Source organism: Haliaeetus albicilla, chromosome 6 (genome assembly GCF_947461875.1).
Source record: "Haliaeetus albicilla chromosome 6, bHalAlb1.1, whole genome shotgun sequence".
In the NCBI taxonomy this organism is placed as follows: domain Eukaryota; kingdom Metazoa; phylum Chordata; class Aves; order Accipitriformes; family Accipitridae; genus Haliaeetus; species Haliaeetus albicilla.
In genome coordinates, this window is record NC_091488.1 from 6,514,719 (window position 1) to 6,536,432 (window position 21,714).

General features: G+C 37.5%; 1 protein-coding gene across 15 annotated transcripts in view; it reads right to left on the reverse strand.

Moving 5' to 3' along the window:
• DMD (dystrophin) overlaps positions 1-21,714 on the reverse strand; it is a 1,308,223-nt gene that overhangs the window by 781,993 nt on the left and 504,516 nt on the right. For all 15 annotated transcript variants that reach the window (XM_069784897.1, XM_069784898.1, XM_069784912.1 and 12 more), the window contains 4 exons: positions 19,901-20,020; positions 8,724-8,825; positions 8,512-8,619; positions 1,065-1,244 (listed from right to left, as the gene is read on the reverse strand). In XM_069784897.1, the coding sequence (XP_069640998.1) occupies positions 1,065-1,244; positions 8,512-8,619; positions 8,724-8,825; positions 19,901-20,020 (510 nt within the window). The remainder of the gene's footprint in view (positions 1-1,064; positions 1,245-8,511; positions 8,620-8,723; positions 8,826-19,900; positions 20,021-21,714) is intronic.

The window sequence follows — 21,714 nt, forward strand, 5'->3', positions numbered from 1 at the left end:
ACTGAGAGGTATTCAGATCACTACAGGAAGCATAGCAGCTTTCATTTAATTACCTAAACAAAAGATGGTAGAAGCATTAGTATATAGCAACAAAAAAGTGCAGCATGGTCAAGGGAATTGACTCAAACTGACCAGAACTACGAGAGGCCCTCCAGGGACAGGACAGAGGTGCACGCAGTAACATTCTGCTCTGTGTTATCATCAAAAAGTCTTAATGTCTGTTTCCATTTCACCAGTCGTACAACGATAGCACAAAAATAACTCAATATTAATGAGATAATGGAACGGAAAAGAGTGAGCTGATTTGAGTTTAAATCCAATAAGAAAGAGATGCTGACAGATAGCTAGGAAAAATAAATGGTTATGGTTTTGGGTACTACACCAGAGCACTGATTTTTGTTATCTGGCTTAAAAAATGTGAAACTTTAAAATCTCAATTTCTTTTTCAATATATTACGGTTAACGTAAAGGAGCTGGGCAAAATAATAGCAGATTATATTCTTTTTTCATTGGCATTTTGGCCGCAGGTGTGGATGGATTTCTTTATTTTGCCAAGAAACCTCTCTTTATGGCATCTCTTTTTAATCTATTAATATTTTTAATCTATTAATGACCAGTAATCTATTATAAACTTTCACTGTTGAAACGAAATTTAAAAAATTTCTCTTTAAGTAGCAAACAGTTCTTACACTAATTTCAGACTAAGTGCTATTCCACAGAGCCATAAAAACAGTACATTTGAAGTGACCAACTATTATAGCTTAAAAATAAATTAACTGGAAAGAGTATTTTCATTATGGATTGTATCATCCCTGAAAACATAGTTAACAACCCAAGACAGTAATCAACACTATAAAGAGAGATCAAAAACTAAACAGATAAATAAAATTCTAGACAGTTATATTACAGTTGTGTTATGCTGTCCTAAAAAGAAAATATGTCTTAAGGAATCATGCAGGGAAAAAATTTAAAACAATATGACAAACTGCACCAAAACTACTTCAAGCATTTCACTGGCAAAGGATTTGACTGTCACCAACTGAAAAATGGTGGTTTTAACAAACCTGGTTAGAATTGCTCTCCACCTTCTGCACAAGGCTATCCCAGCGCTGGGCAAAATTTTCAAGACGACTTTCCAGCTTCTGAGCCACTGCTTTATTTTTCACAGCTACAAGGAGGTCTTGGCTGAGCGACTTCAGCTTACCCATCATTTGCCTTTTCATTTCTAGATCTCCTTTTAGGATCTGTTAAACAAAGTAATGGCAGGAAGAACAGTAATTCATACATGAAAAAAACCAACCCAAAAACAAAACCCAGAACAAACACACCAAACTTAGAAAAAAAAAATCCTAAAGAGAGCATCATAAAGAACCGAAAATGGGTATGGGTATTTCATCCAAACTCCTATACTTCCATGCTGTTGTTACTGTAAAAATTGCTGGCAGAGCTGACATAGTGGAATGGACACATTGCACTTCACAAAGCAATGTAACATGACAGGTGGAGCAACTCCAGACAGCACAGTATGCCTCAGGTGGTGACATAAATCAAAAAGCTAACAGCTGTGTGACATTAATAACCTTAAAACTGCACTAATGTTAACAACTATACCAACATTTCAAACAACGCTTCTTTAAAGTTTTGTTGTACTTTGTCATATATTGCATATTAAAAGTCATGGGGAAAAACCTGTTTTCTAGAAAAATAATATTTGACCCCAAACCAGGATGAAAAAAAAAGAAAGCTCAAAGTAAATAAGTTTGGTTTTGGCAGTATTGAAGAATCATACATTCCTCTTCTTCCTCGGATCTCGGCAGGCTCTGGTTACATGGCAGTAGCCTCCCATGGGATGGGGAAGCCTTGGGAACCCCAGGAGCACTGCTGAGCGTGCCGAGGAAAGGGCCCTGCAGCTGGGAGCCTGGAAATTCCCGTGTCCAACCCCTGTGCTCTGCAAGCTGCCACACAGCTGGAACCCATGGACGCGAATGGAAAAAGAGAAATCGTCAGCCTTCACATCTCTGCTGCAGTAAACTGCCAAGGGATCTTGAAACTCTTAAGATCTACACATGCAAACCACTCTATGAAGTAGGCTCTTCGCAGATCCAAGAGTCATCCATAGCTCCAGTTCTCACCTGGGTTTATTTTTTAATGCCTTTACTGGATTACTCCATTGATTTTTATACCTTAAGCATTCATTCTCTACATCCTAATCTGTGCTAACCATGGCAAAATTTTGAATTCTGTATGCAGTCAAGGATTGCAATCTAATCCCGAAGACATGAAAGGGATAATTAAATATTTGGGCAACAGAAATTAGTCTACGTATACTTTCCTATAGTCCTATCATCCAAAATTGTAATCTAAAACACAGCTCAGTAAAAGAAAGATTTGTAGTCTTTGTAATCAGTACTCTTTCCATTCAGATGTGGTTTAAAACATCATAATTACTAATGTTAGATACAGTTAATATAAAACTTTAAATTCACATGTCACTAAGAAATAGTAGCTAACAGTTTATATTTAAGTATCTGTTTGCATAGTAGCAGATCTAACAGAAGGAGCAGACTAGATGTAAACCAATTTACCATCTTAACATTTCAAGGGTTGCCGTACTTGACTTTTTTTTTTTTTGCCTACAAGTGTCAGAAAAAGCTCACGTGAAAGCCACCAGGTACACTGACCGAAATAATCAAAAATGGTACCCTAAAAAACATGATTAGTGAATTCTGGACAGCAGTGTTTTACTTCCAACCTCCCCAGCTGACAACAGCTGTATAATACACAAATGAGTTCAGCATCAATCCCAGATACATGGAACACAATCAGTAAGTGAAACACTAGAAAGAGAAGGATATATACATATATATATAAATATATAGACCTAGATCTTGTATATCTTTGGAGTAGATCTCAACATGTTTTATGAAAAAGAGGAACACCATCACCTTCATTTCACAGGCTGCAAAACTTACACGCAGGACATGAAAACAACCTATCAATCCCGTGCCATAAATGACAGTAAAATTCCACCTCAGTCTGTCCACTTATGCTCTACATTCTCAGTGCATCACATCCTCCAGCTTAGTCCGTGCTCTATGTCACCCTTCACCTTGTGTAAGAATTCAGAGGCAATTATCATGACAGTCAATAAATGGTAGGTGGAAAATTAAAAAAAAACCCACAGTTGTTTTAAGGAAATATTTTTAGAGCTAGAGCAACTACTCATCAACATCAGAAAAAAAAAAGAAAAGTCAATATTAATACATGCCCAGAGTTGTAAAGCCTAAAGTTTTTCTGACCTTTAGACTAAGCAGATCCCTGAAGACAGTTAATGACAAAGGACATAAATTTTCACATACAAATACTGAATGATCCTCTGAAACAAGCCATTTGAGATTATTAAAACAAAAATTTCCTGCAAACCCCACATTTATCTGAACAAAACTCCTCTACAGGTAGATATTATGGGTACAGTATATAAATTAAGAAGAAATCTAACTGACTTGATATCAATTTAAACACAATGGTAGAACTAGGTGAATTGCTACACTGACCAAGTGTATTTTACCCATTCATTTCAATGACAATGAAAATGAGCCTGTTAAAGCTGAGAGAAGAGGGACAGCATCTGCACCAGGCTTACATGGCAAGATTTTGGCAGCAGGTTGGCTGCAAAGGTGGCTTCTGTGAGAAGACACCAGGGGCTGTCTCCATGTCAGACAGAACCAGTTTCAGACAGCTCCAAAACAAACCCACGGCTGCCCAAAGCTGAGCCCACCAGTGACTCCAGTGGTGCCTCTGTGTAATATCATTAAGAAAGGGTAAAAAACGCTGTGCAGCAGCTGTAAGAGAGGAGTGAGAACACGTGAGAGCACCAGCCCTGCAGACCCCCAGGTCAGTGCAGAAGGAGGAGGAGGAGCTCCAGGCGCTGGAGCAGAGATTCCCCTGCAGCCTGTGAGGAAGACCATGGTGAGGCAGGCTGTCCCCCTGCAGCCCAGGGAGGTCCACAGGGGAGCAGATCTCCACCTGCAGCCCGTGAAGGAGACCACGCCGGAGCAGGGGGATGCCCGAAGGAGGCTGTGACCCTGTGGGAAGCCCGCGCTGGAGCAGGGTCCTGGCAGGACCTGTGGCCCCGTGGAGAGAGGAGCCCACGCTGGAGCAGGTTTTCTGGCAGGACTTGTGACCCCGCGGGGGACCCACGCCGGAGCGGTCTGTGCCTGAAGGACTGCAGCCCGGGGAAGGGACCCACGCTGGAGAAGTTCGTGGAGGACTGTCTCCCATGGGAATAACCCCACAGTGGAGCAGGGAAACAGTGTGAAGAAGTTGCAGCAGAGACAAAGCGTTATGAACCAACCGCAACCCCCATTCCCCGTTCTCCCTGCACCACTCAGGGGGAGGAGGTAGAAAAGTCAGGAGTGAAATTGAGGCTGCGAGGAAGGGAGGGGTGGGGGGAAGGCATTTTAATTGTTCTTATTCCTCATTATACTCTGATTTGGTTGGCAATAAATTAAATTAATCTTCCTCAAGTGAAATCTGTTTTGCCTGTGACAGTAACTGGTGAGTGATCTCTCCCTGTCCTCAACTTGACCAATGAACTTTTCATCTCATTTTCCACCCCTGCCTTGCTGAGGAAGGGGAGTGAGAGAGTGGCACCTCGCGGCCAGCCAAGGCTAACCCACCACAGCATCATAATCTTTGGGACATCCCGAATCTCTCTTCTGTTAGATGGATTTCAAAACATTTTGTCTTCCATTGCCCAGAGTGTATCCCAACCTCCATGCATTCAAGTATTCTTATAGCAAATTGAATATCAAAGTTTAATTTACATAGTTTTATTTGAAATGTTTTAACTTACCTCCTTCTCCCAGTTTGGGAGAATCACATCTGAGAAAGAATTTACAGAGAACTAATATTTGTTAATAATGGTGAGCCTGCAGTCAAATCATTAGAAAGGATCAAATTTCGGGGAAACCCATACTTGTTCATACTAAGTCAAATAATCAGAATTTGGGCTGTAAAAATCTTCCAGCAATCCTAAAATAGAAATCCATGTCTGGAGATTTTGGTTCAGGAACAGACTCAATCTTTCTGCTTACTCAAAATCTTTGTTACTCTCTGAAAATATATGCATACCTATTATCAGTTTAACAAATGTTAAATGAAAGCTTACTTTTAAGCAGTAATAGTGCTTACTATCAAAAATCCTGTCTTAACTAAAGTTAAGAGTGTATTTCCCCCCACTTGAAAAACATGAGATAAAATTACTGTGGAGAAGACACTGATGTATTTCTGCATCAGCAAGCAGTAGTTAAATCCTGATTTCTTCAGAAGTATCCTGAACTGCAAGTATGTATGAAAACTACCAGCTGCTCTTTCTTATTTTACCTTCTATTTTTACTATGTGATGTAATGATTAATGTGATGTAAGAGTCAACATTTTTTTCATACTGTGAACAGCATCTCAACAGACCTATATCACTTCAGAAGGCTTTGGACCTTGTAGGAGGGTTGTAGAATTTCAAATGAATAGTCATAATGCTAAATGGTTTAATAAAATACCTTCAGAAATTTCCTTCAGGCTTAAGAGACTGAAATCTGTCTAAAGAACATGACCTTAATCTTGCTAAGTTGTGCACATGAGAGAGACAAGAAAAATAGGCTGGAAGCTCTTATGCCGTATCATGATATCAAACCTAAAATTCTTAAGAGCTAACAGGGAAAACTAATACTGTAATTTCCTGCTGGAAATGATTAGGCAACTGAGGGACTGAGCTACCATACTGTTATGAATATAAACATTTTTATATTAGTAAAAGAATGTATGTTTATTGCCTCACAGACTCACCTTTACAATTCTGGAATGGGCTGGCCTAATTATAAAGGTGATTTTTCGTGACAGTTTCTCCTTTACTACATCCAAACACATCTCCATGTCCAAAATAACATACGCCAAAAGACAGGCGTGATTTGCATGTCAGGGTCAGGATACCATGATCTTATTTCTCTCTATTTCTAAATGCCAGTCCAAGAGTGGAAGAATATACTCCCTGACAAGAATTTTCATGTGGGTAATGCATTAATACAAAGTCCCCATGATTCAGAGAAGACTGAAATAGTAAATCTTCATCCACACAACTGCTGACAATTTGGCATTGTGGGAAGGTAAAAACACATACTCACTGGAATTTGGGGATGACTGCTACTAGGTCTAAAACCTGATAGAGGAATTCCAAAAGTAGAAAATATTTTTCTGCTACAAATCAAAGAGACTAAAGAGGCAGTATTTCTCTAGCATACCATCAACATTTAACTACTGCATTATGGATCAGCTGTTTCTAAAAACATCAAAGTTATTCATGTGCAAAAAAGATTAAGTTGCTATTAATAAACCCCGCCTGATCTGTCAAGGATGACATGATTCTTGTTGAGGTTCAGGGGGATGGAAGAATCACTTTATTTACTCTGGTGTTCAAACATTCAGTTTCATGAAAGACCGCAATGCTTTCACGAGAGGAATGCTTAACAATTTAAGCTGGCAACATAACTAACTTCATAAAAGTGTGTATTTATTTCATTAACCAAATCTATGAAAATACTACTAAAGGAAAGTTTTCCCTTCTTAAGATCATATTTTCAAGCAATTCTGAAAGGTACCCAAACTGGTCTTACCCTTAACACCTCCAAACCATTAAAAGCCTGCTACTTCACAATTTGTGATAAACATTTCAATCCCCAGTTCCTATTTCCTCCAGCAACTTGCCAAAATCCACAAGTAATAATTTACTGAATAAATCTGAATTTATTCCATAAATTTTTCTTCACGAAGGTACTCTAAAACATCCTGAGTTGCCTCTAATTCATTATGCATTTATAAAAGCCTGGCTTGAAGTCAACTTCAAGATTGCTTGCACGTTAGATTACCAGAATTTCCAAGAAGCGTATACACTGGGACAACTGACTACATGAACCGTTCCTTTCTTTTACAAAGAAGTCGAGTTAATCCTAAGTAATCTTTAATCAAAATCTGAGTCTGTACTTCTAAAGATATGTTTTTATCAGTCCCTATAAAGCTACAGAGGGGAAAAAAGAGGCGGGAGGGTGGGGAGCAGATAAGAGTGTGGTAGCATAATAATTACAGAGCATCTTAAGATTATGCTAGCAATCATACTTTGGGGTCTTGAGTTTTGGAAAAAAAAAAATCAACAAATATTAACAACTTAGTCCTTCTATGAATCAACAGGGACATTTACCACTAGTTCTGGACCAGCTGCAAGGCAGCTATGAATTAAACAATCAAGCTGTAAGGATTTTATTTTTTTAAAAAAACCTTATACATTTGTATACGTGAGGATAAAATAGAGTAAATTTTAAAAACGTCACAGTGACTTAAACTTCAGAAACATCATGGTGTTTTTATTGACCAAAAGCTCAAATGTTTCTACTTTTAATAAGGATGAGAAGGACATCAATTCTAAGATAATTTTTAAAAATCTAAGGTTGCTAAGATAATTTTTAAAAATCTAAGATTGAGCCTACTGTAAAACTAAATAGTTAGTAACAAATTGAGAATTGTTCATGCCTGAAAATTCTAGTGCGTAAACTGTAAAACCAAGTCTTGAAATAACGCCTAGGACACTTCCGCTGCCCCCCATTTGACAAGAAAAAAAAATAGTGCTGTTTAAACAGAAAATTAGAAATGTAGTCCCTATTTACAGAAATAATAATTTACCTATTTTAACAAAAGCATGGCCATGAACGTTTCCTTTCCTCTAAATACATAAACCATCATTGTTATGTACAAAACCAGCACATACCATACCACTTTTTTCACAAAGGTCCTAATGCTATAAACCCATTTGCAAGTCTAGGCTGTGTGAAGTCTTCCACCTCTACAGGCACAGCACCTTTCTAGGCCAGTCAGACTTACATTCCCTCCATAAAGACAACGCATAGTGAAGTATTTTCTGAAGAGTGAGGTAGAGGACATGTTGAAAAGGGTGCATTCTATGTATGTTACTAGATTCCTGAAATACAGTTGAAGTCTCATTGTAAAGTAATACTAATGTCAGCATTTCACAACTTTTGAATCTTTAGATTTTTCAAGTTCAAGGAATGTATAACAGGTTTTGCTGTATGATAAGTACTTACTCATATGCATATGTCTTTGTACATATATATACATATTCAGTCTCACACGCTCTATACATCAATAGTATCAACAAAGAAGTTTTCAGTATAAAAGTATACATATTTTTAAGACACCCAAATGCTATTTCAGTTCATAAACTTTTGACTGAAGAGACAACCAAGGAAAACATCTGTACCTATTGGTTCCTTTATCAGCAAGGCCATGGACCAACTTATTCCATCCACATGAGACAACATCCATTCCCAAAGTATGAAACAGCTGTTCTGTTAAACCATATTGTCTGAGAGTGGGATAAAGCCACATGTACTCAGACTCACGAATAAGAAAGTTGAACATAAAATAGGAAAATGAAGAATACATACAGATAATTTGCGTAGACTGCTCAGCATTTCATTTTGATCTTTAAAGCCAGTTGTATGAATTTTGCTCACAGCATCCTCTTTCTCAGTAAGCCATGCATCAAAAAGGCACTGAAAGAAAATTGGAGAGAAGAGAATGAAAAAGCTTCAGTCAGGCCTTTCCTACTGCAATTTTTTGAAGAACATTCCAATTTATAACTGCTAAAACTACTCACCTGTTCTTCTGCAAAGTGCTGCCATTTACGAAGAATATCTTGCAGAAGGACCCATCGGTCTTCTGTCCATCTGCAAATGGCTGCCCATCGGTTTCCAAAGCGCTAGAAAGAAACAAACACACAGCAGAGGTTTGCATTTGTTTACATTTGTTTTAAAACAAGGCAATCTGATTTTCCTATGTGTTGTGGTTTAACCCCAGCCAGCAACCAAGCACCACGCAGCCACTCACTCACTTCCCCCCCACCCAGAGGGATGGGGAAAGAATCAGAAAAAAAAAGTAAAACTCCTGGGTTGAGATAAGACCGGTTTAATAGAACAGAAAAGAAGAAACTAATAACGATAATGATGACACTAATAAAATGACAATAGTAATAATAAAAGGATTGGAATGTACAAATTTTTGCAAACACACTTTCCTAATTCACTTTTTACAGTCTTAAGCCCTTAAAATGTGTTGCACATCATACTGAAATGGATCTTATCACCAACTGAAATAGCATCAAAATGGAGAGAATAGGAAAAGCAGTAGAGCCAAAAGCAGAGAATTTTAATCTAAAGACACAGTCTTCTATTAAGTCTCTGGTACTGTGCTCTCAAAAAACCCCTCAGTTTCAAAACTTTACAATGCCTAAAACATAACTACTTGCTTGAAACATGATTATGGTGGCCCAAACATGTGATCAAAGCAAAGAAGTATCTGATTCTTAAGTTTCCCTGTTAGTGCAGTTGCTCTAAGTTCTTACCTCTTTTAAAACACTGCAGAGGAAAAAAAAACCAAACCACCTTATTAGCTAACACACCAGCACAAATCCCACTGAGGTTTCCCAGGTATTTACAGCATATGCTACCATATACATTTTAAAATTACACAAAACACTACCTTGTTCCTCTCCCTTATTTTAGTTGAAATCAAGCGTTATTACTTTCTTTTAATTTCCTATTAGCCTTCATTGAAAAATGCCTAAGACAGAGGATAAGACTTAATACTGCTGTGATGGTGTGACACGCTACGAAACTTTTATTGCAACAATTTACAATGATTTAATTATCCCTGGGCATCATATGCAAATTATTCAGCTGCTGCCAAATAAAAAACCTTATAAAGTCTGCAAGACATTCTATACTAATGCGTTCTTATTTTTTCATCTACTTCAAAAGCATGTCTTGACAAAAGGGATAAATAGTTTCTTCCTTTTTCATATTTATTTATTCACTCAATTATTCTTATGGGTCCCTTATAATTTAAGATATCCTATGATTCTGTATTTTTCATATTTACATATTTTTCATAGAGATTATAATTTAATTTTAGCAAAAATGTAGCATCCAAATGGTGGATTTTTAAAACCAAGGGATTAAAATTCAAACTGTATTTTCTATCAAGAATAAAAGAACTTTATTTCGCACTGCCTAGGAAATGAAAGGTAAAATTTCAGGATGCCATTTGAATGTGTGGCTTTACCAATTTTACATCAAAGTAAAAAGTCAGCAGATACCATGTTTTTCATTTAGTGAATGGTAAAACCATAACAAATCTTGCAGAGTAAACCGGCAGCCGTCATGCCACTGAGTTATATCATATTAGATACTGGCTCAATTTAAAAAAATGAAGACTATCTCTAATCAACTAGCATAATAACACTAATTTAAAAACATGTCAATTCTTAAACAGCTCAAATATGTTACACAGTAATAGAGAGCAGTATTCCTTTTCAGTCACTTACTGCATAAATACAAAGTAGGTTTTGAGGAAATTGTTTTGTTTGCCTTTTTTAGGCTTAATTTTAGGATCATGGTTTTGGTATTTATTTGGAATTATGTAATGGGTGTTTGCTTTCTTTCTTAATTAGATCTAGACAAAACCCAAGCAATTTTGCAAATCTAAGAATGTGATTTCTTTTCACATTAAAATCAAGTTTGGTGTTAGTGTTTGCTCGCCATAAAACATAATGTGATCAAAGATCACCAATTCAAACACAAAAAAGTTCAGGTTTTGAATGTGAATATTTCAGAAAGCTAATTTCAATATTAGCAGAAACAAATACTTGCTAGTGAAACATTTATGTCCTCAACTTATTAGGAAATAGAGTACAACATATTCTACCCATTCATTTTACCCAATCATTAGATATAATTGCCAAATTGTGTGACACAGAACCGTGCAGAAAATTATTTACAGCCAGCTAATCCAAATTTTCTTTTTTTTTTTTTAAATTACTTTTTTCCTTTTATAAAAAAAAGTCACAATTTCATAAATAGCATTTATTATCCTCACAGGCTAAATACTGTATATCCCATAATGTGTACTCAGTAATGCTTTTTCTGCAAAAATTATATTTTGACTCACTTCACTTGAAAAACTAAAAATCTTAATATAACAAAATGATGAATTATATTTAGTTTCATTTGTCCTGAATCTGATTACATTTCCAGTTTAGCTCAAGACAGTCTCAACACATCCATCCTCCTTTTTCTCCAAGCCCAGAAAACAACCTAGCAGATCTGCAGTATCTAGCACTCATTTTGTTTTTTATATTCAATTGAACATTTTTTTTTTACCTTGACTGCTTTGCTTGCTAATTACTAGTTCAAAAATCATAAGCATATCCTTCCTGATAGCTCAGATGCTTCTAATCTGAACCCTGATCTAAGACTTCATCTTTCCTAATAATTCCCACAGTTCAGGATAATTATCATTAGTTAACTACTCAAAAACACTATACATGATTCAATGAAGTCATAACAAGTGTCTTGTTGTTAGTCTTTAACAAGGTCTAAGCCTAAGTACTTAATCTTCCCTATATGCCCTTTCTTCCCACTGTAGTAGGAGAAAAATCTCTTAATTTCTAAAATTCTATATATACAGATGGTGAGGTGAATCACATTTGGTTGTTTTGGTGCTTGATTTACGCTGAAGTTTATGGATACTAATTACGTACTGCATTTTAAAAATATATGTACAGTTTTTACTGAAGGATTCATAAGTCATCCCAAAGTTAAGCAGCAAAGGTTTTGGCACCTCTGACTTAGATTAATGTTTTCAGAAAAAATCTTTTCATGACCAGACGTCTCTCCACTGGTAATGCAGGTGTAGATCAGAATAAATTACACTGCACAAATCTAACCAATAGTTCATACCTGCCCGAAATTTTGAATTCTCATACAAGCCAAATACAAGGTCTTTGACAAGAAAAATATTTTGTTCAAACAGGACCCCTAAAAAAGAATGAATGGACTTTCGTAGACTCCACATTTTTCTGAAGAAAATTTCATTCTTAAAGTGTGCAACACCATGAGTTATGCAAGCTCTTACATCTCCACCTTGCAAAGGGACTTATATAATGGATATATGCTTATATATACATGCATGGATGCAGAGGAAAACTTGGAGTTGGTGGAAACATACACTAAACTACATAAACAAATAACAAAATACTTATTACTAATTTAATAATAATAATTATTAAATAACCAATAATCAATTAATTACATGGGATGGCTAATATACTGAGATTAAACTGAAAAATCATATTTCAACAGATGAGATCACTTCCCAAATACTGGTTAAATTTCTTTTTCTAAACTCTTTTCAAGGAAAACACCTTAAATATTCTCTATTAGAATATGAAGCAAACCAAACTTAATTTCAGGTATACCACTCCATACAATACAGCACCATATTAGATACTTGAAGCAGGAATATCTACAAAATTCAGCCTGGTTTGAGCTATAGACTCAGTCCTAGGATCATTAAATCTACACTTACACGTCTCCTTTTCTACCACTAACTGCAATTCAGCACAGTTCTATATGAATACATACCATACATAACTGCCCATAAATCAAGTAATGACCCATAATGAATATCCTGGTCATTGGTATACAACCATCATTTTCCTTGATGTCTATGACAGCAATAGCAACAGGTACTCACCTATGTGTATTGTCACATACGTTCTCAGTTACTTAATTTCTCCATATGTGTCAGCATATTGTATTTGATTGCTTAAATGTAAGTTATGCTAATCATAGACTAAGCCTCAAATTCAGTTCCCTATATTTATGTCTATGCTACTTTTTATATCAGACTTCTATTATATTGTATTCTTCTGATGTTTTATAAATAAAGCAGTAAATCTTTTATTGATAAAAAATATTTTATACAGATCCTCATACCTGAGTAATTTTTAAATAACTCGCATTCAGGCAGCTGACTTTTCTTAACAATCCTCACAAAGAAATACAGTTTGCTCTCAATGTCTGCAGTAACATATTCATCAACTTGCCTTTATCACTATGATATACCTTGAAAAAGATTTTTTGTTTGGTCCTCTAGAAAACAACAAAAACTCAAGAGTGCAAGATCAAATACCTGGTTCTGCATTTACTCTAAGGAACGCATTGATTTGCACACTAAAAAGTTTTGCTGAGTCAATACAAAATACTATTTTCAGCATATGATTATGAAGAGCCACAAAACCTACCTTTTTTTTGTCTCGATAGTTTGACAAGACATTTTATTTTAATAAAGTAAAATGACTAAGTAACTGTACTGATAAAAGGGTTGACAATTGTGACCTGCCTTAAACCTGTTAGCTCTCCTGAGAGATCGTAACAACAATGACACCAAGATATACTGTTTGGTTGAATAGGTTTAAGACACAAAGTTTCAAGTCAGAAATATCATGTCAGGACTGTCTATTTAGAAAGTAGATATTAACTACTAAATCATATGGTGCTTAACTTTACCTCCTTATTCACATCAAATAGCAAGTCGATGCTGTAAATAGCCTGTGTGATGCCCAGAAACCCAGACCGCACCAAGGGTTTTGTTCCCAACACCTTGGAAAACAAATCTCCAGAGAAACCGACTGAATCCAGACTAAAAAGTAAAATACCTTCCTGTTCCCTTGAAATGCCTCTTTTTACACCACTAGCTGGAATTTTCAGAGAAATCTGCATGTAAAAGAAACTTTTTTTGTATTGAGAGGACTCTGAAAGAATATTCTTTCAAAGACTACAAAAAGCAGAAGATAAAATATTCCTAGTCTGCAAAAAAGTCAAAGTAGGGAAACATGAGAACAGGAGAAAATGAATAAAACCAACACAACTCTTGGGAACACTGGAGTGAATGGGTAAGAAGTGAAATAATATGCCTCAAGTCTGCAGCTAATAGGAGAGGTTTTTTGCAAGATGCTTTTCTATTAAGGTTATTATTTTCCAATAAGGCTATCCACTCTTTAAAGTAATGAGAAATAGTGGAAATATGTTTTTGTCTATATGCAAAATCAATTTTTTTAAAAAAAGAAATACTTAGCACAGTCATAGAATTTCTCCCATGTAGCAATAAGCAACGTGTGTAGTTCTGAAATGCTTGTACACCAACGCACACGGTACGAGAAACAAACAGGATGAACTGGAAGCACTGGTCAGGTCCCAAGGCTATGATATCATTGGTATTAGTGGGACTTGGTGGAATGAGTCCCATGGTTGGAGTTCTGGGATGGAAGACTACAGGCTGTTCAGGAGGGATAGGCAGGGCAGGTGAGGTGGAGGTGTCACACTATACGTAAAAGAGAGGTTTGATCGCACAGTCCTTACAGTTAGTGATGATGTGGTCGAGAGCCTCTGGGTAAGGATTAGGGGGCTGGAACACAAAGGAGACATTGTAGTGGGTGTCTACTACCGATTACCCAGCCAGGATGTAAGCACTGATGTGTTATTCTATAGGCAATTAAGAGAAATTTCTGGATTGGTAGCCCTTGTCCTTATGGGAGATTTCACCTTCCCAGACATCAACTGGGAATACCATACTGCTGGGACAAGCAGGTCTTGGAAACTCTTGAAGTTTGTAGGAGGTAACTTCTTGTCACAGGTACTCAGTGAGCCAACCAGGAAAGATGCCCTCCCTAGACTTGCTCTTTGTGAACAAAGAAGGACTCATGAGGGATGTGATGGTAGGCGGCTGTGTTGGCCACAGTGATCACGAGTTTAAAATTTTCAGCCTAAGGAGAAAAAAGGACAGCAGAGTTGCTACCCTGGACTTCAGGAGAGTAAACTTTAAGCTCTTGAGGGAGATATTTACCTGCAGCATCCTTCTGGACAAGTTGTCCAAGTGTGGGATGAGCGGGTTCACGGTGCGCTGGGTGAAGAACTGGCTGAAGGGCAGAGCTCAAAGGGTTGTAGTGAATGGGGCTGCATCTGGCTGGCAACTGGTCACCAGCGGTGCTCCTCAGGGTTCAATTCTAGGGCCAGTTCTGTTCAATGTATTTATCAACCACCTGGATGCAGGATTTGAATGCACCATTAGCAAGTTTGCTGATTATACCAAACTGGGAGGTGCCATTGCCTCTCTTGAGGGACAGGAGGCCTTGCAGAGGGATCTAGGTAGGTTGGAGCACTGGGCTATGATTAATGGGATGAAATTTAACACATCCAAATGGCGGATTCTGCAGCTGGGATGGAGTAACACTGGGCACAAGCATAAATGGGGAGAGGAGTGGCTGGCGAGCAGCCCTGCAGAACGGGACCTGGGGGGGCTGGCCGACAGCAGGCTCAGTACGAGCCCGCCGTGTGCCCTGGCAGCCCAGAGGGCAAACCCCCTCCTGGGGGCATCACACACAGCACGGCCAGCCCGTCAAAAGAGGGGATGATCCCGCTGTGTCCAGCGTTGGTGCGGCCTCACCTTGAATACTGTCTGCAGTTCTGGGCCCCACCATTTAAGAAGGATGTGAAGGTCCTTGAAAGCATCCAGAGGAGGGCAACAAAGGTGGTGACAGGGCTGGAAGGCATGTCCTGTGAGGGACAGCTAAGGACTTTGGGCTTGTCTACTCTGGAGACAAGGAGGCTGAGGGCTGACCTCATTGCTCTCTACAGCTTCTTCAGGAGGGGATGCGGAGAGGGAGGTGCTGAGCTCTTCTCCCTGGGATCCAGTGGGATCAGGGACACGTGGGAATGGTCAAAGCTGCACCAGGGGAGGTTTAGACTGGACATTAGGAAGCATTTCTTTACTGAGAGGGTGCTGAAATACTGGAACAGGCTTCCTAGAGAGGTGGTCGATGCCCCAAGCCTGTCAGTGGTTAAGAGGCATTTGGACAATGCCCTTAATAACATGCTTTAACTTTCGGTCGGCCCTGAAGTGGTCAGGCAGTTGGACTAGATGATCCTTGTAGGTCCCTTCCAACTGAAAAAGTCTAGTCCATTCCATTCTTTAACATTCCTCACTTATTTTGACATATTCTTACAAGAACTACCCATACATCATCTTCAATCAAAGGACAGTACACTGAATAACACGAATATATAATTGTGTAAATTACACTCTCAGCTCCTTTCCCTCAGCAGGGGAAAAAGCCATCAAGAAGCATTTGATACATTTAATGCACTTCTCTTTCCAGCACAGATCCGGACCCCTGAAGCCTGGGGAGGGCTCTAATTTGAGCTGGCCCACAAGAGTCCTTAAGGGACCTATTGTCTGATGGGTATAATTAGAGAAAAAACTCCCTGCATTCATGGCTTCTCTTTGTTATTCACCCATTTCTCTGGGCTGAAGATAATTTCCCACGTTTTCGCTGAGAAATGAAATGAGTCAGGCTACAGCAACAGATTTGCTAGTATAGTCTTCTGATTTTGCAGCACTAAAGATTTGAGCCTTACTCAGCAGCTGCTTTTTGTTAAGTCTCTGGATTGACCCTAATGGGGGTCTAGAAGTCGTAAGTCTAAACAGTGAGTTCTCACGAGCAGCATAAACAGAGCCTCACAACACGTCACACATTGATATGTCAAGTAACCAAAGTTATGTAAAAGCAGTTTTAATATTCACACTCACCTAGGATAGCTGTAATCTCTCAGACTACATTAGGGCAACAGCTGTTTGTAAGAGAAACAAGCTTAACTTTTCTATGAATAGTTTGTTTCAGGGGACGCTTTCTGCTTCTATGCCATTAACTGCCTTTTAAATAGATTTTTTTGGGCATATGCAATAAATCTTAAGAGCTTCTATAATGTTCATTTGAAGACAGTACAGATTCTTGTCATCCTGTTGAGACTTAGATTCTGTAAATGACCTTTTTATGGCTTTTAAAGTTGTTTTATACACATGCATGCATAAATATATGCATTATGTATTTATATATATGAGAATATTTCAGGAATCACCACGTCAAAAAGATTTTCAAGAAGAAAGGCATAACTGAATTGCACCTGCTTGGAAAATGCAGCCTTGACTATTACACAGCAATAACTGTTCACTTTCTTCCAAATCTGATCCTGACCAGTATCTCACTCAGGCAGTCTTATTAAGCTCTTTTGTCTGACAGTACATGCTCTTGTTTTGTTCTACTTTTAAAAGTCAGACTGGCAGATACGTAATCAAGCTTTGAACTTTGCTCCATTGTGCTTTTTGTCAAACGCTCTAATGGTTGTGCCTGCCAACACATCAGATCTCCCGTGCTTATATTCAGCTTACAAGTGACCTGAAAAAAACTGAAAAAACTAAAAAGCCAAACAATCTTTCTGTACACTCAAAAAAGGAGATGCAACGTTTTGCTAGGATAGTAGGTGGACTCTGGTAATTCGGTTCTCTGAAAAACACAGGCGGTGTGATTTAAGGAGGGAACTGAACAGCACCTGGGGTGTTCCACGCCGCCCCGTGCTCTGCTCGGAGCATGCCTGTGCTGCAGGGTATGGTGCCCCCGGAATTGCCTTACTGGAATCTTTCAAGGAATGTACTTTCTCAACGGCAGTAATAATTGGGCACACTTTATCCCAACACCAGGTGCCTTCTCCACTATTACAAATGGTGTATTTCCATTGTGTTCCATTTACACTCATCATTCTTTATGTTTCTTTAATGGGGTAAATGTATTGCAGTAATGTCTGAGTTCTATTTCAGGTTGGATTCTAATATGGGTCAGCCACAGAAGTTGCACAGGATACAAATGGTACCTTTGCAGCCAGTGTAACAATAGGGGGATGCAGCTGTATCACCTGATGTGCTCTTAACTGTCCAGATATCTTTCTGAAGATGTGCAATCAGATTAAATGTCCAATAATGCACCAACCTTTCATTTGTTTTTCGCAATATTAAAAAATCTCAGTTGTAGAACTTCAAATTCGTGAAGTGCAGTAAATATCAAATGCCATTAATAATTTTCCCATTTTTTGTCATACTTTAACATAGGCCTCTTTGCAAGAACCTACTCTTTATCGCCATAGAATATTATCCTGGTTGAACCTCTTTCCATTCATTTTTTAATTTAATTTATTTTAATTTTATAATTTATTTTTTATTATTATATTTCATTTTTCTTCCACTTCCATTCAAGATATTTTCCTAGTTTAGTCTAGCTTCTGGAACCATGTGCTTGCAAGGGAACTGTTTTATTCCACTGAACAGAATACAAGGAGCTGGCAAGAAATTCTGGAAGGTTAAGACTGTCCTGAGCAGGTACACCACAGTTCTGACACTTAAGATGAATTTAAAAGGAGTTAATAATTGACAGATCAGTAGAGGCTGCATTGTTACTTTGGCTGGGTTGTGCTCCCTGTGTGTCTAAAAAGTTGCAGTAAACTGAGATTTATTTTTGCAGTGGAAGTGCTCAGCATCTCAGCGAAACATGCACTACCTACTCTAAGCTCCAAACTGATTACTGTTTTACTGGTATTGGTACCCAAATTAGCTAGATTCAAGATAGCACACAGATATCTGTCTGTGCTACAGCAATACCTTCCAGCTGAATGTATTGATAGCTTCTTTAGCGAAACCTTGGGCTTTAATGATTCAAAAACCAGAAACCTTTTTATTTTCTTGGGTAATGAAGCAAAATGAAAGAAAAATACTTTCTCCTTTCTGAAAGAGAAAAATAGAAGGAGTCTTCATTGTAGTACTGCCATACTTCTTGAGCAGTGACCCTGGAGATCTGACCATCAACACAGGAGTATCCTTCTTCAGTGTATCTCAATGCTAATTAGCCATTTAAGTTCATTCAGAAGTTACAATAAGAGCATTGCAATATAAATAATACAGTAAGAGCAAGTTTTTAAAGATGCAAGGGAAATACTAAATTTTCTTACAATAAAAACTAATATTTGACAAATTTTTAGAACATCTTGGCTGCTATCTTTATCACAAATGTATCTCCAATGTGTCATTCTTTTAGGATACTCAAGTAATTGTATTTAGAAAATAGAGTATATGGAAGGGTTTGTCTGTTGATAGTTTAGGCTTTGGGTCAAAATGAAGTTTAGAACAGGTTTGGATTGCAAGGATGTTGCTGCTAACTTCTCCCAATTCTAGAAAGCCTTGTCATAAGAATCCTAAATGATAAACCATTGTAAAAACCATGTATACTGAAGAGGATATACACTGAAACAGAGAAATTAAACTAAGAGCAGACTGAGATGATTCCCTTCATTTCCTAGGAAACGTGTCCACAAGAAACTAATTGGAAAAAAATTATGACTCTTCCCCAAAAAGTGTTTTAGAAAAAATGGCATGTTCTTAATATTTCTTGATAATGATTATTTGTCTACAAAAATATGATCCTGCACACATTCAGTATTTGGTTTTGCTTATTTTTTAAAAAGTCCTGTTTCAATTTTGTGGGACCAGCATTGCCATTAAAAGACACACATATTGGGCATTTAATTAAAATTAAAATGAATTAAATTCATTAAAATGAATGTGCCTTTAAGCACTTGCCAGTGGATAATGACACTTCACGTTACTATAACACCAAAATATACCACATATACCAAAAGTTTCCAATCAGAAGAAAAATCTCCCATTCTCGATAACTCACACTCTGCTGAATTGTGTAGATTCTTACATGTAATATCCTTTTCCTTAACTACAACAGAGAATCATATTGCTTCTGTCAGGAGTAATGAAATACAATTAAGAAATAAAAGACAAACACTTGTCCTTGGATAGACAAAACAGGTTGATACTCAAGGAATCACAAAATAAAAAGAAAGTTGCTCTCAGATATTTGTTTTTTCTCCAAAATACATGCATTTAACCATCTATGCAAAAGTCACGTCCTACAGAAATATTTAAGATCATCCTCAGAAATATCTCCTGAGGTACACCCAATGCTACTAGTAGTTCCTCTTCAACCTTATTAACACTTAATAGTACTGATAGCTTTTTCCCTGACAGAAGTGTAGTCGTTACCTGAAGCTGCTCTTCCAGTGCAGCAGTAGCTCTGTCTCCACTGTTCTCATCCACCACCACTACCATATGGGTTAGAGAATTGACCTTGACTTGTTCCTGTTCCAAATCTTCTTGAAATGCCTATAAATAAAGCAAGTGTGTTAGAAAATGTGTTCCAAACTAAGAAAATGCTGTGTGTTTGGAGTCCCACCAACTTAACTTGCACAACTAACCAACTATGAGACTTTTATATTCGTATTGCTGTCAATTCTAACTGATTTGTTACTTTAGCATATATATGCTAACATAAGCATAATGGGCAGATTTCCATTCTTTTCACAAAAATAGCTTACTGTTACTCACTCACAAGTCCTAACTTGATACAATATTTCAGACTGAAAATTTGGCTTGAGAAAGCATTTGTTGAATTGATGTAGCTGACTTACAGATAACAGTATAGCACATATACATTCCAGTAACCTGCAAATTTTAAACAGCCACTGGATTAGATTTGTACTTCATATTAACATATTAAAATATTTGAACATTGCAAAAGTTATAAAAATATTAAAAATGACAGGTTTTCTTTAAACAAACACATACTATCTTCAGCTTGGCACTGAAGTGAAGAAACTTCTCTCAAATCTGCACAAACAGATATTTGAATAATTCCTAACCTTGCGAAATTTCTACAACTCTTCGCATCTCTCTGACCCTCCCACAATTTCCCAGGCTTCATATAAGAGATCTCATCAATTGTTCTCTCCCTCCACAAAGCACTCGGAGAAGTGCAACGGGAAGTCTAGACATATTCACTCTTCAGACCATGGTTTACAGCATATTCACTGTACACTTAACCTACATCACACAAAATAAAAAAATAAAAAATCTGAGGTACTGTAAGGTACTGTAACACCTTAGTAACATCCCCTTGGTGGGGTTTAGTGTCTTCTTTCTCTTTTTTTTCTTTTTTTTTTTTCCTTCTCACTTCCCGTGAAAGATGGAATCCCTACTTGGCTGTAGTTTGTTAACAAAACCAAAACCAGCCCAGGTCCTGTCAGGCCCCAGGGAACTGAGCAGCCAGACCTATTTGCTCCTTCCTTTGCTGAGATGCAGCAAGAGGACAGGTGACAAAGATGGAAAGAGGAGCAGCTGAGGAAGTGTTGGTACTGAAACTTCAAGCCACAGAGAACGCAATATTCAATTTCTTTTCATAATTTTTGTTACCTATCTCCAGCTTTATGTTAGTGCATTAACATCCAAATGTACATTTTTTACTCCTAGTAGTTAACCCCTGTTTTACGTTACTGGGTTCTGTGTTGTGTTTTTTAAATAAAACTTGAAAGAACCTCTCATCCCACTCCCCTGAAAAAAACCAAGGTATCCAGGACCAGATCCTGCCCGACACACTGTTTAGGTGTCTATAACTAGCTTCAAACCAATGGAAGAACATGGGAAACCAAAGTCCTGGATTGTGTCCTCAATACTTCAGCAGAGTGTGTTCTAGTGATTAGTACGTATATAGTATCATAGTCACAGACTGAAAAATAACATTGTTAACCACGTAAGTCTTGTCACAATGGAAACCTTGACTGTATTACAAACTACGTTAAAATTTCACCATATCAATTTTTCTGCTGCTTTTTCAAGTAGATTAATTCACTTAGGTATGAAGAACAAGCCCTTGCTGAAGATAAGGTCACGCATTTTAAACCTCTTCTGTAAAACATCTTACATTTATTTGAAAATCAAAAAATAAAATATAATGTGGCTATAGGCAATAGGAAAGGAATTCACAGACTACTCTGTTTTCAAGGCATAAATTCCTTACCCTA